Raw genomic sequence first — 13,461 nt, 5'->3', positions numbered from 1 at the left:
TGCCTTCTTAACAACCCTGTCAACCTGGGTGGCAACTTTCAAGGATCTGTGTACCTAGACACCGAGAATAGTACTATTCTCTGCTCATCTACACTACCAAGAATAGTACTATTAGCCCAGTACTTCGAGTTCCGGTTACTCCGACCAAAGTGAATCACCTCACACTTGTCTGCATTAAACTCCATTTGCCACCTCTCAGCCCAGCTCTGCAGCTTATCTATGTCTCTCTGTAACCTACTACATCCTTCATCACTATCCACAACTTCACCGACCTTAGAGTCGTCTGCAAATTTACTAACCCACCCTTCTACGCCCTCATCCAGGTCGTTTATAAAAGTGACGAACTTCAGTGGACCTAACACTGACCCCTGCGGTACACCACTAGTAACTGGACTGCAGGATGAACATTTCCCATCAACCACCATCCTCTGTCTTCTTTCAGCAAGCCAACTACTGATCCAAACTGCTATATCTCCCACAATCCCATTCTTCCACATTTTGTACAATAGCTTACTGTGGGGAACCTTATCAAACGCCTTGCTGAAATCCATATACACCACATCAACCGGTTTACTCTCATCTACCTGTTTGGACACCTTCTCAAAGAACTCAATAAGGTTGTGAGGCACGGCCTACCCTTCACAAAACCATGCTGACTATCCCTAATCAAATTATTGTTTTCTAGATGATTATAAATCCTTTCTCTTATAACCTTTTCCAACAACTGAAGTGAGGCTCAGTGGTCTATAATTACCAGGATTTCTCATCCCTGGGCACTACTGGACAATCCAGCATGGCCAATCCACCCCAACCCGCACACTACGGGACAACCTAGTATGGCCAATCCACCCCAACCTGCACATCGTTCGGCGCCACGGGGCAATCCAGCACGGCCAATCCACCCCAACCTGCACATCCCCGGGGCATCACGGGACAACCCAGCATGGCCAATCCACACCAACCTGCACATTCCTGGACCACGGGAGGAAACCCACGCAGGGAGAAAGCACAAAATCCACCCAGCAGTAATAGAGTCATAGAGATGCCCAGCATGGAAACAGACCCTTCAGTCCAACTCGTCCATATCCTAACCTAATCTGGTCTCATTTAGAGTCATAGAGATGTACATCACGGAAACAGACCCTTCAGTCCAACTCATTCATGCTGACCAGATATCCTAACCTAATCTAATCCATTTTGTCAGCATTTGGCCCATATCCCTCTAAACCCTTCCTATTCATGTCCCCATCCAGATGCCTTTTAAATGTTGTCATTGCATCAGCCTCCACCACTTCCTCTGGCAGCTCATTCCATACACGTACCACCCTCTGCGTGAAAAAGTTGCCCCTTAGGTCCCTTTTAAATCTTTCCCTGCTCACCCTAAACCTATGCCGCTCTAGTTCTGGACTCCCCCACCCAAGGGAAAAGACTTTGTCTATTCATCCTATCCATGCCCTAATGATTTTGTAAACCTCTAGGTCACCCCTCAGCCTCCGACGGTCCAGGGAAAACAGCCCCAGCCTGTTCAACCTCTCCTTATCGCTCAAATCCTTCAACCCTGGCAACATCCTTGTAACTCTTTTCTGAACCCTTTCAAGTTTCACAATATCTTTCCGATAGGAGGGAGACCAGAACTGCACACAATATTCCAAAAGTGGTCTAACCAACGTCCTGTACAGCCGCAACATGACCTCCCAACTCCTATACTCAATACTCTGACCAATAAAAGAAAGCATACCAAATGTCTTTTCACTATCCTATCTACCTGCGACTCCACTTTCAAGGAGCAATGAACCTGCACTCCAAGGTCTTTGTTCAGCAACACTCCCTAGGACCCTACCATTAAGTGTATAAGTCCTGCTAAGATTTGCTTTCCCAAAATGCAGCACCTCGCATTTATCTGAATTAAATTCCATCTACCACTCCTCAGTCCATTGGATCATCTGACCAAGATCTTATTGTAATCAAAGGTAACCTTCTTTGCTGTCCGTTACACCTCCAATTTTGGTGTCATCTGCAAACTTACTAACCATACCTCCTATGTTCACATCAAATCATTTATATAAATGATGAAAAGCAATGGACCCAGCTCCGATCCTTGTGGCACTCCACTGGTCACAGGCCTCCAGTCTGAAAAACAACCTTCCACCACCACCCTGTGTCTTCTACCTTTGAGCCAGTTCTGTATCCAAATGGCTAGTTTTCCCTGTATTCCACGAGATCTAACCATGCTAATCAGTCTCCCATGGGGAACCTTGTTGAACACCTTACTGAAGTCCATATAGATCACATCTACTGCTCTGCCCTCATCAATTCTCCTTGTTACTTCTTCATAAAACTCAATCAAGTTTGTGAGACATGATTTAGGGAGAGGCTGACCAGGATAGGACTTGGAACACAGGAGAATGAGGGGTGACATTATTGAGGTGTATAAAATGATGAAGGGCACAGATAGGATGTAGTCTTTTTCCCACGGATGGGGAACTGAAAACTAGAGGGTGTAGGTTTAAGATGAGAGGGGAAAGATTTAAGGAGGACCCGAGGAGCAACTTCTTCACGCAGAGAGTGGTGCATATATGGAATGGGCTGCCAGAAAAAGTTGTTGAAGCAGGTACAACAGCAACATTTGGAAATGTACATGGATGCAAAGGGTTTAAAAGGATAAGGAAATGCGGGCACCATGGTCAGCATGGACTAGTTTGGGGTGAAGGACCTGTTTCCATGCTATATTACTCTATGACTCCAAGAGGAAATACGTTCTCAACATCTACTCTGTCAATTCCACCACGCTGTGCATGTGCACACAGCTACTCCAAAGGTCCAATCACCACTTCCAGCAATGACATCCGATTCCAGAGGTCACTACCGCACACAGACCCCAGAGGTCCACGCAGAAGGGCAAAAAATTTGTCGGAATGCTGCTCCTCAGAAAGTTGCATGTTTCCATCAAGTCATCTCTTACTAAATTCTAGTGGATAAAAGCCAAACTTGTCCAACCTAATACCTAGAAATGAGCAGGTTGTCTTAAGTCAGATGAAATTTCCCTGAACTGCTTTGAATGTATTTATATCCGTCCATAAATTAAAAGACCAGTACTACACACAGTGATCGCACCAATGCCCTGTTTAACTGGGCTCAAAGTTCATTATATATTCCCTTAAAAGAAAATGATTTGTAACTCTCACCTTAAATCTTTCATTCAGCACAGCCTTACGCATGCACCGGATGCTGTTTGCAACACTCGTTCCAGAAATAAGATGGTCTGGGCTCACAATCAGGTACCCAGCTTCCCCGTTTATTACAAACGTATCAGAATACTTCTCTCCTTCAACATAGACTGTATCCCCAACTTTGACCTCAACAGTGTCCCTGAAAAGGGTAAGAGTTTGTCAAAACACATTGAAATTCACTCAAGAACATATTTATATGGACATTTTAATATAATATATCATGACAAAGTACTTTATATAAAACAACGCTACCAGACTTAACATTAGGGAAACTGGGTTGGTTTACAGGTTAGGTTTAAGGAGCACCTTAAAGGAAAAGAGTCAGGTAAAAGGCCGAGAGGTTAATGGAGGAAATTCAGAGCTTAAGGACCAGGGCACAGTCAAAAAAGGAACAGTAAAACTCAACAATGCTCAATAACCCTTGATAAGATGAGTGCTGTTATGCGAAGGAGATTAGAGCGTTAAGATGGAACATAGGCGTGGAACCACTGTGCATGGATACAGAAAATCTACAGGAGATAGTAGAAAAGCCATAGTTCCTTACCAGTCATCCTTCAGAACACATTGCTGCGTATTGCTGCAGCCATCAGTGCCTGTTTGGCTTGCTGTAATTGTCAAGTGTTTTTCTCGATCACCACTAGGACTGAGGACTTCATTCACCATTACCACTTGGTACAGACCTTTGCACACACTTACAGCAGCATTTAAATACTTCTTACTGAAGATGGAAATAAACAGAACAATCACATACAATTATAAGTGAAAAGCCTCACCCAAATTAATGTTCTAAATAGGTAATCATAAAACTGCTTTTCCAATGACCTGCTGGGTAAATACATAATACAGTGAACAGAGACATAAAAAAAGACAAGGGCCCAAGTTTCAGCTCTGAAATGTAACACTACACAAGTTACTCCAACAACCCTGCACTAGGACTTGCATGTTACCATTCCAAATCAGTATCCAGTGACTTGTGATACATCACACATACTATATCCAGTTAAAAATCACACAACACCAGGTTATAATCCAACAGGTTTAGTCGGAAGCACATTAGCTTTCTGAGCAACGCTCCTTCATCAGGTGGTAGTGGAGGGCTCATTGATGAAGAAGCGTCGCTCCAAAAGCTAGTGTGCTTCCAATTAAACCTGTTGGACTATAACCTGGTGTTGTGTGATTTTTAACTTTGTACACCCCAGTCCAACACCAGCATCTCCAAATCATGAATACCATATCCAGGTTATGACAACTTACTCATGTCTCAGCAGCAGCCTAAAGATTAATGTCTTCAGAAGCAAAGGGGGAAGAATACACTAAATAGATAAGCAGCTTCATGGAAATCCACAAGACCCAAGCAAACACACCTCCATCAAGCAACAGCAACATTGTTTCATTGAACAAATTATGGCTTGGGTGGTCTGATGGCTCAGTGGCTGCTGCCTCACAGCTCCAGGGTCCCAAGTTCAATGCCACCCTCGGACGAGTGTGTGGAGTTTGCACATCCTCCCAGTGTCTGTGTGGGTTTCCTCCGAGTACTCCAGTTTCCTCCCACAGTTCAAAGATAAGAAGGTTAGGTGGATTGGCCATGCTAAATTGCCCATAGCGTTCAGGGACATGTAGACTAGATGGGCTAGCCATGGGAATTGCATGGCTACAGGGATCGGGTAGGGAGATGGGTCCAGGCAAGATGCTCTTCAGAGTCAGTGTGAACTTGATGGGCCAAATGGCCTGCCTCCACGGAATAGGAATTATGATACCACTGCACTTTCCATTACTATGTCAATGATTGAGAACAGAATAATTGAATGGGAACTTGCTAATTAAGCAGCCCAGAAATCGTCTACTCAGTCTGCATGTTACTTTAGGAGAAAGTGAGGACTGCAGATGCTAGAGATCAGAATTGAAGAGTGTGGTGCTGGAAAAGCACAGCCACTCAGGCAGCATCCGAGGAGCAGGAGAATCAATGTTTCAGACATATGCCCTTCATCATGAAAGGGCTTATGCCTGAAACATGGAGCAGGAGAATCGATATTTCAGGCATAAGCCCTTTCATGTTGAAGGGCATATGCCTGAAACATTGATTCTCCTGCTCCTCGGATGCTGCCTGAGCAGCTAGGCTTTCCCAGCACCACACTCTTCAATTCTGTATTTTACTTTATTTATCTTTCTCTGCTCTTTTTTAAAAATTGTTTCAATTTATTAGCTTTCCTTTCTTAACTTCTTTGGCAGAAGGCAAGTGCTCCCAGCCTGGGCCCAGTCTTAGTGTGGCATGGCCACCTTGGCCTGGTGCAGTGGTCTCCCATGTGGCAGTGTCCATGTTTGCCAGTCTTGCAAAGGAAATTCACCTATAGACTGGAAAAACTTTGCCCCCCTCATTCCCCATCCAGAGAGGATGCTACTGATAAAATGGACATTATCCTGGATACGAAAGGATGAGAGTTAACCTTGGAAAGTGTACCATGTAGATTTCAGGAGTGAGGACTGCCACAGGTCGAAAATATGAACAATACATAAAAAAGTTGCATCATCTGGTTCAAAATAATGACACTGGATTGTAGCAAACTTAGATGTGTACCAAGAAAACAAACTATCACTTCTGGATTTGCTACAGATGATTTGCCAAGCTCCAAAATGGATTTGGAGCAATGGCAGAAGTGGGAAGCAAATCGTAATCTACACAGGAGAAATTTTGTCTAATAACGGTTTCAGCCAATATAACGATGGCAGGAACTGAATTTTATACCTTTCAGTTTTTACACCTCACAGTTGTGTGTATGGCTTTAGGGTAGAAATATAAATACAATAAAAGCTGTCAAGGACAATCGGCCTCGGATCTTCAGATAATCATCCTCCAAGGTGGAACTCGGGATATGCAACAACATAGAGTTGCTGAACAGAGGCCAATAACCAAGTTCAGTATCCATGAAGACGGCTTCAACAGAGATCGTGGGTTCATGTCACACTACAGGTGACCCCATCACACTATACACTTTCATTCACACACACAAGCACAAATATTCACACACGATCACACTCACACAGACCCTCTGTCATATACAGAGGAACCTCGATTATCCGATGGAGATGGGTGGGCACTATTTCGTTCAGATAATTGCTTATTCGGTTAATTGATTCAATGCATTTCTTCTTGGGCTCAGAGTTTTCTGTAAAGTCTACTCCCTGTTCAAAAAATAAGGCAGCATGACAGCGAGCCCCCACACACGCTCCAACCCCAACCCACTGCCCACCCCCCAAACCCTGTCCAACACCGCCCACCCCCAACACTATCCTCCCAGACCGCCCTCTCTCCGGAGCAACCAGACTGGATACCAACAACAAGACTGCCGATGCTGCTCTCTGCCTTTTTTGGGTGCGGGGGCGGGGGTGGAGTCTCCAAATAGCGCACATGACTCCAGGGAAGTGTGGAGACAGAGACAGAGATCATTCATTTAGAGACAGTGCCTGTGCTCCCATCAGTCCAGGACTGTTCTCGGCAGCACTTTTATTCAGTGTAAACAAAAGATGCAATCAGTTTTGGACACACATTTTTGATGTAATTTTCCTGTCGGGACCTCGAGATCTCCTTCAGATAATCCGATTTTCGGATAATTGATATTCATATAATCGAAGTTCCTCTGTATATGTGCGCACACACAAGTCTATAAGGTATAAGTGGCATTTGCAGGTACATTCCATTTTGTTCAAAAAACACAATCTGTGGGGAGTCAATGTGACATTTTATAAATTCCAAATTTGGAAACAGAACTAGTCTGACTAAAGGTTGAGATACAGACAGACTCTAACCTCACACCTTTAATGCATTATCTGAGCTGAGATGTCTTTTTTTTAAAAATGAATAATACCTTAAGTTGTCTCGGGACTGTGACTTGAAAGTAGTTCTGGGATTTACATATTAATCAATTAAAACCTGCATCCCCATTCTAAGTGATTAAAGAATCAACAGCAATCTAGGTTTGTTCAATACATCGCAGTTGTAAGACCCTTAGATCTTTTACTATAAATTCTGTGTCTTAAGATCCTGCCCCACTACCGCCTGACAAAGGAGCAGCACTGCAAAAGCTTTTACTCTCAAATAAACCCGTTACTATAATCTGGTGTTGTGTGATTTTCAACTTTGCCCACCCTAGTCCAATACCAGCACCTCCACATCTTATCCAATCAATTTCTGGAACCCATAGATGTTATTATCATTGCAGAATGATGCCTCAAGGCAATATTCCATACCTATACATCACAGAGCTAAAGGTCAGCAATTCCCCAAACTGGAAGCTCAGCCAAACATATTCCAAAATGTTAATGAATACAAAGAGGTTTCCAATTTTCGTGACTAAGTTTTTAGAGAGAATCACAAGTGCAGACTTACTTTAATGACATTATTTCAACTAAAATTGATGATTACACAAGTAACTTGAATCGTTGCAATATACTCTCAGAAAATCATTTTTCATTTATAAAAACTATAGGGAAAAGGAAGGAGTCAGAGGAAGTCAGGATGATTGAGGTACAGGGTATAAAACATGGGCAAGAAGCAGCCAACTATTGCAAAAAGGCATACGGACTTGAGAAAATTACAGATTAATTCAGCAACAATGTATTCAAGTTTCAAACAAGGCCTTGAAATGACAAATAAATCTGCACCACAAGCTAAAGACCAGCTGTACCTCAAATAATTTGGCTTCTCTGCTGCAATACTGAAACCCTGTGAGCAGCTCCCACTCTTTGATTCGCACAGCTCATCTGGTTGTTTTGCAATATGAGAGAGGTGGGGTTTGTTCGACACACTCAAATATAGCTCAGCCTGAGATGACTTTGTCTTTAAATCTGTTGAAACACTTCCTTTATCATGTTCACATTTGACACATTGCTCTTCACATTCTGAATCAACACAATGCTGTATATTGCTCCCACTATGATGCCCCAAAATTGTACCAGGATTTTTCAGAGCTTCCACTTCTCTTGTCTCTATCCAAGTTTTATCTTTTGACACTGTGGACTGAAAGTGTTTCAAGTGTCCATCCTCTTTACTACAGTTACTGTATTTAGTTCTCGCTATTTGAACAAATACTGAATCACTACTTCCATTCTGTGAATTTGTGCAGAGTGTATCTATTCGCTTGAAGGGATTTCTTAACAGAGCAGTGGATGTGGACAACTGCAGGCTCCCCACCTTATTCCACACAGTCACAGGGGGCTTTGCATCTTTAGATAAACAGTTTGGAGAAGAGAGTGACTTCAAAACGTAATTTTCACATTGTTTCATTTGCCCATTTTGCAATTTTTTATTTGGCAGCTTTTCATTCACAGTTTTCTTCACAACGTTGCACAGCTGTGGCTGAGGCAAGGGCTGGTTAATAGCCTCAAGACACTCTCGCAGGAGATGATCAGAGGAGTCCTGTTTATCCTGCACCTTGTCACTAACTACTTCCCTCACTGGAGCTGATTTCCACTTTTTCAATCTGGGCACCTCATCAGGATGAGCAGATCTCTTCCCAAATAGAGAAACTGGAGAAAAGTTTTCACGATCTCTCAACAAATCCTGTCTCTTAGTCTTGCTCATGACACTGTGTCGAGCACTTGGTTTCACAACTTTAGTATTTTCACTATTTGAAAAGAGCTTAACTTTAACTCTAGTACATTTCTTTGATGAATTCAACTTGGGGTGATAGGTGTGGAAAGTTGGTGTCATCACACTGGATATTTGCAACTTGGGCTGTACCGCAATTTCACTGGCTGGCGTTTCAGGAACAAAAGTGTCTGCTATAGCCACCGGAGATTCAGGAACTACTTCACTTGATTCAGGTAACTTCACAACTGTTTCCATCCAATCCTCTTCACCTTCACTGCTTTCCAACAAACTAACAGTCACTGGAATGGTCCTGCGACTCCATTTTGTTTCAGTGGCTTTCTGCCCATGTCTAACTTCTGCCAAAGGTTTCTTCTCCATCAGCGGCGAAGACTATAGCCAGAGGGAGATAAAGTAATTTTCCATATATTCAATCATAACAAAATAACACAAGCATTAAGTGACAGGACATAATCAAATGCACCATTTCACATTTGGTGTTATCTTAAAAACACTATGATCATATCTGTTCTACTAAACAACTACTCATTGAAAGCGTGACTGGACTGATATGGCCACTTAAGTGACTTGGGAAGAAGAATGGGACTTTTATATATGTTGTTCTGCCATACAATGAAGAGGAGAGGAGTGAAGAGGGAGCAAGGAGGAATGGGTGCGGGGTAACAAGGAAGAAAGGGATAGGAAGCAAGCAATGAGAAAGGAGCTGGGAGAACCTGTTAAGGACAGATAAAGAAGGGAGCGGAATGAATGCACAGCTCAGAGCTCCGCGGGTTTATTCCAAATGGTTTACAGCTCCATAACTCACCCGGCACAACCTCTCCCCGCTCCGCGACATGGCAGCAACAGACAACCCGACCGCGCGCTCACAGGCCACGCCCACAAGATGCAAATTCGCGCCAGTCCCTCCCGTCATCCCCGCGTGACGGGAACTGCGTGCGCAAGGGGGCGGGGCTTACTCGGGCTCACGTCATTCTGAGGTTTGAACCCCCAGGTTGTGCAGTGGGAGACCTTCACGGTGGAAGTTATTGTGTATCTTTTTTTCCTTTCACCTTGTCTGGCTGGGTGGGGATAGTGGATGCTGATGGAGAAAAGATGTTGATAGTTCAAAGTTAAAAATCACACAACCCCAGGTTATAGTCCATCAGGTTTATTTGGAAGCACTAGCTTTCGGAGTGCTGCTCCTTCATCAGGTGCTGACATGGCTTGCCTCTTCTGTGACCATGGTTTCCCACCCACAGTGGTTGACAGGATCCTTAACTGCATCTGACTTAACACCGTACTTCCACCCTTGTCCTTTCCCATCACTCGCAACAGCGTGATCAGGTTCCCCCCCCCGTCTTCACTTTTCATCCCACCAGCCTCTGACGTGAGGAAGGAGCTGTGCTCCAAAAGCCAGTGCTTCCAAACAAAGCTGCTGGACTATAACCTGGTCTTGTGTGATTTTTAACTTTGTCCACCCCACTCCAACCGCGGCTCCTCCATATTGTTGATATTTCAGATTAAGTGGTCACAATGTGAGAATGGCAAGAAAATGGTATGTCTCCTGCCAGACTTGAAAGGACAGTAAGTGGAGTGGGGGGAGGGAAGGACATGATGACAAACTAAAAGAAAGGGAAGAAGTGGGAGTTAGTTCACAGTTCATAAGCATGAAATTTCAAGTGCCTAGTCTGAAGATGAGATGTTGTTCCTTCACTTTGTGCTGTTAAACACTGGAACACGTCAGCATGCAGAGGACAGATGCGGGCTTGCGAGCAGGACGCTTTGTTAAAATCACCAACTATGGAAAGGTTAGGGTCCTGCTTGTGCACAGACCGGAGGTGTTCAGCAAAATGGCCACCCAGTCTGCATTTGACTTCTTCAATGTACAGAAGGCCACTTTGGATGCAGCGAACACAATACACAAGATTGGAGGAGGTACAGGTGAAATGCTATTTCACCTGGAAAGACTGTTTAGGCCCTTGGATGGTGAGCAGGGAGGACGTGAAAGGTTGTGGGGTTCCACCTTCTGTGGTTACATGGAAAAGTGTGATGGAGAGGGGGAATGACTAAGGTGTCCCAGATGGAAAGATCTCTGCTAAAATGCAGATGGAACGTGAAGCAAGAATGTTTTTGGTTATGGTGTTCTGCTGGAATTGTCTGAAATGACAGAGAATGATCCTTTGAATGCGGAGGCTGGTGGGATGAAAAATGACGACTTGGCGAATCTGATCACGCTGTTGTGAGTGATGAGAAGGGACAAAGGTGGAAGTCTGGTGTTAGGTCAGATGCAGTTGAGGGCCCTATCTATCACTGTGGATGGGAAACCAAGATCACAGACGAAGCAAGCTACATCAGCAACGCTGTTTTGGAAGGTAGCATTGTCCAATCAGATGCGATGTAGGCAAAGGAACTGGGGGAGTGGGATGGAGTCCTTGCAGGATGTGGTTGTGAAAAGTTGTGGTGAAGGTAACGATGGGAGTCAGTGCCTTTGTACAGGATGGCTGTGAACGTTTATTCCCTGAAATGGAGACAGAAAGGTCCAGGAAAGAAAGTGTCAGAAATGGATGATGTGAAAGTTATAGAAGGATCAAAAATGGAGGCAAAATGAATGAAGTTTTCAAGGTCCTGGTGGGAGCGTTAAGTGGCACTGAAGCAGTTGTCAATGTATCAAGAAAAGGGTTTTGGGAAGGGTCAGTGTAAGACTGGAACAAGGATTATTCCACATGTCCCATAAAGAGGCAGGCATAACTGGGACCCATTTGGATGCCCATAGCCACTCCTTTGACTTGGCAGAAGTGAGATGAATTACAGGAGAAATTGTTCAATGAGAGAATAAGTTCAGCCAGGCAGGGAGAGTGGTAGTGGATGGCAATTGTTCAGGCTTCTGGTTGAGGAAGAAGTCGAGAGCTCTCAGATCAATCTTAGAGCCTGAGCACCTTCTCCCATATCCTTACCACAACCCCCATACACCAGGCTTTGTCATCATACAGAGCGAAAGTGAGGACTGCAGATGCTCGAGATTAGTGTCAAGATTAGAGTGGTGCTGGAAAAGCACAGCAGGTCAGGCAGCATTCAAGGAGCAGGAAAATTGACGTTTCGGGCAGGAACTCTTCATCACACAGGCTTATACGACAACCAACCATTGTGGTCCCCATTAGCAGTCATCAAATCCCCCAGGTTGACCTTTACCTAATCCTTTTTCCAATTAGTTTTCTGTCTCCCTGGCCTTCATCTCCACTTATTGTTTACTCCTCCACCCTGCCCCAACCTCATCTTCACCTTATATACTAACCTTTTTCAAACTACAGTCAGTTCTGAAGAAGGATCACTGGACTCGAAATGTTACTTTTGCTTTGTCTCCACAGGTGTTGCCAGACCTACTGAGATTTTCTTGCAATTTCTGTTTTTGTTGTGTCTCCCCCATAGAGGGGCACGATTCAGGATTCAAGCTCCATTTCAGAACTTGAGGACCATCTGGCTTGACCCAACAACATGGTTGTGAAGGAATTCTGTAGTGTTATTAATTTAACCTGGGGCAGTATTTTGTAGAAGAATAAGACAGCGTTATTTTCTGGGTCTGTAGATTGTGAAAGAGCAAAGATGGCCTTTAATAGAGTGATACACGGTTCTTGTCAGATGTGGGAGTTTAAAGAGAGTTTAAGTGTTACTGCGGATTATATCTGCAATAAATGCCGTTGGTTGCGAATCTTATCAGATCGAATGGATCAGTTGGAGAGACAGTTAGAAGCAATGAGGAATTTGCAACAGCAGCAGTATTTGATGGATGGCAGTTATAGGAAGGGGGGAAAGTCTCAGATACAGTCACATACAGTTAACTCCAGGAAAGGTAAGAGAGGTAGGCAGCTAGTGCAGGAGACTTCTGTGGATATACCCATTTCAAACAAGTATGCTGTTTTGGAAAATGTAGGGGGTGATGGATTCTCAGAGGAAAGTAGCATGAACAGCCAAGTTTCTGGTATTGGGACTGGCTTTAATGCAATGAGGGGTACGTCGGGTTCTAAGAAATCAATTGTGTTAGGGAACTCTCTAGTCCGAGGTACAGACAGATGTTTCTGTGGCCAGCAGCGAAAAATCAGAATGGTATGTTGCTTCCCTGGTGCCAGGATCAAGAATGTCTCAGAGAGGGTGCAGAATGTTCTCAGGGAGAAGAGGGACCAGGAAGAGGTCAATGTCCACATTGGAACCAACGACATAGGAAGGGAAAAGATTGAGATTCTGAAGGGAGGTTAAAGAGAGTTAGGCAGGAATTTAAAAATGAGGTCCTCGAGAGTAGTGATATCTGGATTACTCCCGGTGGTCCGAGCTCGTGAGGGCAGGAAAAGGAGGATAGAGCAGATGGCTGAGAAGCTGCTGTATGGGAGAAGGATTCACATTTTTGGATCATTGGAAGCTGTTTTGGGGCAGAAGTGACCTGTACAAGAAGGATGGATTGCACCTAAATTGGAAGGGGACTAATATACTGGCAGGGAGATTTGCTAGAGCTGCCCAGGAGGATTTAAACTAGTAAGATGGCAGGGGGGGGGGGGGCGGAATGGGACTTAGGGAGATAGTGAGGAAAGAGATCAACCTGAGACTGGTACAGTTGAGAACAAAGGCGAGTCAAACAGGCAGGGACAAGGTAGGACT

General features: G+C 44.2%; 1 protein-coding gene across 3 annotated transcripts in view; it reads right to left on the bottom strand.

The window, feature by feature from the left end:
- dna2 (DNA replication helicase/nuclease 2) overlaps positions 1–9,763 on the bottom strand; it is a 126,896-nt gene extending 117,133 nt beyond the window's left edge. For 2 of the 3 annotated variants that reach the window (XM_043712247.1, XM_043712248.1), the window contains exons 1-4: positions 9,641–9,763; positions 7,913–9,207; positions 3,775–3,948; positions 3,186–3,369 (exon numbers count right to left, since the gene is read on the bottom strand). In XM_043712247.1, coding sequence (XP_043568182.1) covers positions 3,186–3,369; positions 3,775–3,948; positions 7,913–9,207; positions 9,641–9,748 — 1,761 coding nt within the window. In that variant the 5' untranslated portion in view covers positions 9,749–9,763. Of the gene's footprint in view, positions 1–3,185; positions 3,370–3,774; positions 3,949–7,912; positions 9,208–9,548; positions 9,616–9,640 lie in introns of those variants that run through there. The other variant, XM_043712250.1, reaches the window with a different exon arrangement.
- Positions 9,764–13,461: the final 3,698 nt, after the last annotated feature.

This window comes from Chiloscyllium plagiosum, chromosome 22 (assembly GCF_004010195.1).
Source record: "Chiloscyllium plagiosum isolate BGI_BamShark_2017 chromosome 22, ASM401019v2, whole genome shotgun sequence".
Classification (NCBI taxonomy): domain Eukaryota; kingdom Metazoa; phylum Chordata; class Chondrichthyes; order Orectolobiformes; family Hemiscylliidae; genus Chiloscyllium; species Chiloscyllium plagiosum.
Note: the sequence above shows the minus strand (reverse complement) of the source record. Positions and strands in the feature narration are given on the sequence as shown.